Here is a 2,678-nt window from a genome sequence, read left to right as displayed (position 1 = left end):
GGGCTGCACCACCCGCACCACGGCGGCGGCGGCGGCGGCGGCGGCGGCCTCCACTTCGACGACCGCTTCTCCGACGAGCAGCTGGTGACCATGTCGGTGCGGGAGCTGAACCGGCAGCTGCGGGGCGTCAGCAAGGAAGAGGTGATCCGGCTGAAGCAGAAGAGGAGGACCCTCAAAAACAGGGGCTATGCCCAGTCCTGCCGCTTCAAGAGGGTCCAGCAGCGGCACGTCCTGGAGTCGGAGAAGAACCAGCTGCTGCAGCAAGTGGAGCACCTAAAGCAGGAGATCTCCAGGCTGGTCCGGGAGAGGGACGCCTACAAGGAAAAGTACGAGAAGCTGGTCAGCAATGGCTTCAGAGAAAACGGATCCAGCAGCGACAACCCTTCCTCTCCAGAGTTTTTCATGTGAGTTCCCACAGCCTTGCCACCTTAACTAAAAGTTCTCCGTGTGAGTTGTTGTTGGGGGCTTTGCTAGACCCACAACCCCGCTTGCCACCTTCTATTACCTTTTTTTTTTAAAAGAAAAAAACAAACTCAAAACAATTTTAAAACAAAGTTGTTTTTTGGGTTGATTTCTGTTGGTTTTTGTTTTTTTTTTTTTTTTTCCTTTTTAAGGTGGGCTGGCTCGGTGTTGGCCAACCTAAAGTTCTACATGAGTTTCCTTTCTGTTTATTATTATTATTATTATTTTTTATTTTTGTGGGGGCTTGCTGTTGTGTTTTTTTTTTAATTTGAAAGATTCAACTCGCCACCAACTCAGTTCTTCATATGAAGCTTGCTCTTCTTTGAAACCTGCCATCCACATTATATATATATTTTTAAGTTCATGAGGTTTTTTTTTCTTTTGAGCTTGCTGTGTCCAAAAAGTCAGATTTTTTTTTGCCATCCTGAGTTCTTCATATGAGATTTGAGCTTTGCAAAAAGAAAAATAAAATAAAAAAAATAAAAAAAAAAAAAACAAAAGAAAAAATAAAAAAATATACAAAAAACAATGTGAAATTTTTAGACTCCAGCTTGCTGAGTTCCATCAGTTTTTAGCGTTGTTGTGCAAAACTAGAGATATGCCTAGATCAACCTGCCAAAATCAAGCCTGCATCAACCTTCGGTGTGTTCATGTGAGTTTTGGCCTTAATCTGCCAAACGTGAGACTTTAGTCTGCCATTAGAATCCCATACTCATCTCATGCATTACGCTTGCTATTTTGTCTTAGCAACAATGAACTATAACTGTTTCGAAAGACTATGAAAAAGAGACATTATATTAATAAAAAACCCTGCATGCTGGTCATGTACGGTATAATTATTTTTTTTTCTTTTGCTTGGAAATGGACTTTTGGAGACTATTATGGCATGGCATTCATCCTTTTGTTTTATTGCCTCATCACTTTTTTGGGTTGAAAGCAAAAAAGTGCAACCTTTGATCTTCCTCCTCCTCTTCCTCCCCATTAAAGTTTGCATCTGCTCTAAAACTGCTTTGAGTTACTCAAAACTTCAGACTTCCTTTTAAATGCACTGAAGCATTCCCTCTCAAAAAACCTGCCAGAATGGATTTTGATAACCTAATGTGGCAAAAAAAAGTACTAAAAAAAAAAACACAGAAAGAACTTTGAAAAGGTGTTCAAAAACAAAAGTCACATCCCACTTGGGGGGGACATTGAAACCATGCTGTTGCCTAAAAACAGTCTAAAATTAATTTTAAGTGATCTGCCCCATTTTTTTTCCTTTTGCATTTGGTCATTGTCAAATGTGGAATGCTCTGGGTTCCTAGTATATAATTTAATTCTAGTTTCTGTCATCTGTTAGCCCAGTTAAAATGTATGCTACAGATAAAGGAATGTTATAGATAAATTCGAAAGAGTTAGGTCTGTTTAGATGTAGATTTTTTTTTTTAAAGATTGATGCACTAAATTGTTTACTGTCGTGATGTAAAGGGGGGTAGAATTTGCAACGGGACTGTTTTAAAAAGTAGTTTATGCAGCATGTGCTTGCAACTTAAATATAAGTTGGGTATATGTAGTCCTTGCTATACCACTGACTGTATTTGAAAACCAAAGTATTAAAAGGGGGAGGCACCCCTGTTTATATCTATAGGGGTATTTTACATTAAAAATGTATGGGTTGTTTTTTTTTTTTTTCAAAATTGAAGTATTTGGGACTGAATTGCACTAAGATATAACCTGCAAGCATATAATACAAAAACAACAAAAAAAATTTACGAACCTGTTTAGAACGCTAATACAATTTATGCAGTTATAAAGATGGCATTACTGCACAGTTTTAAAATGATGCAGATTTTTTTACAGTTGTATTGTGGTGCAGAACTGGATTTTCTGTAACTTCAAAAATTCCACAGTTTTAAAGGCAATAATCAGTAAATTTTATTTTCAGGGACTGATATCCTGTCTTTTAAAAAAAAAATGGAAAGTAAATCTTACCACAATAAATATAAAAAAATCTTGTCAGTTACTTTTTCTTTTACATATTTTGCTGTGCAAAATTGTTTTATATCTTGAGTTACTAACTAACCACGTGTGATGTTCCTATGTGCTTTTCTTTCATTTTCAACTCTATGGTTATATCAAAAGAGAGAATAATCTACAATAATAAACTGCATTTTTTTGATTCCGTACTCAGTTTCTTAGTCTGTAGTTTAAAGTTCAATAACTCCGAGCGCAGCACT

The 2,678-nt window shown here is 37.2% G+C and overlaps 1 protein-coding gene across 1 annotated transcript; it reads left to right on the top strand.

The window, feature by feature from the left end:
• Positions 1-6: 6 nt before the first annotated feature.
• On the top strand, positions 7-2,405 carry LOC113980699 (transcription factor Maf; the record flags this gene model as incomplete). The annotated part of the gene is made up of 1 exon (XM_027707903.1): positions 7-2,405. A coding segment is annotated over one exon (402 nt), but the record flags the coding sequence as incomplete, so codon positions are not given.
• Positions 2,406-2,678: the final 273 nt, after the last annotated feature.

Source organism: Neopelma chrysocephalum, unplaced genomic scaffold (assembly GCF_003984885.1).
Source record: "Neopelma chrysocephalum unplaced genomic scaffold, ASM398488v2 Primary Assembly neopelma1_94991, whole genome shotgun sequence".
NCBI lineage: Eukaryota > Metazoa > Chordata > Aves > Passeriformes > Pipridae > Neopelma > Neopelma chrysocephalum.
The sequence above is the reverse complement of the archived record's forward strand: the minus strand, read 5'-3'. Positions and strand labels throughout refer to the sequence as shown.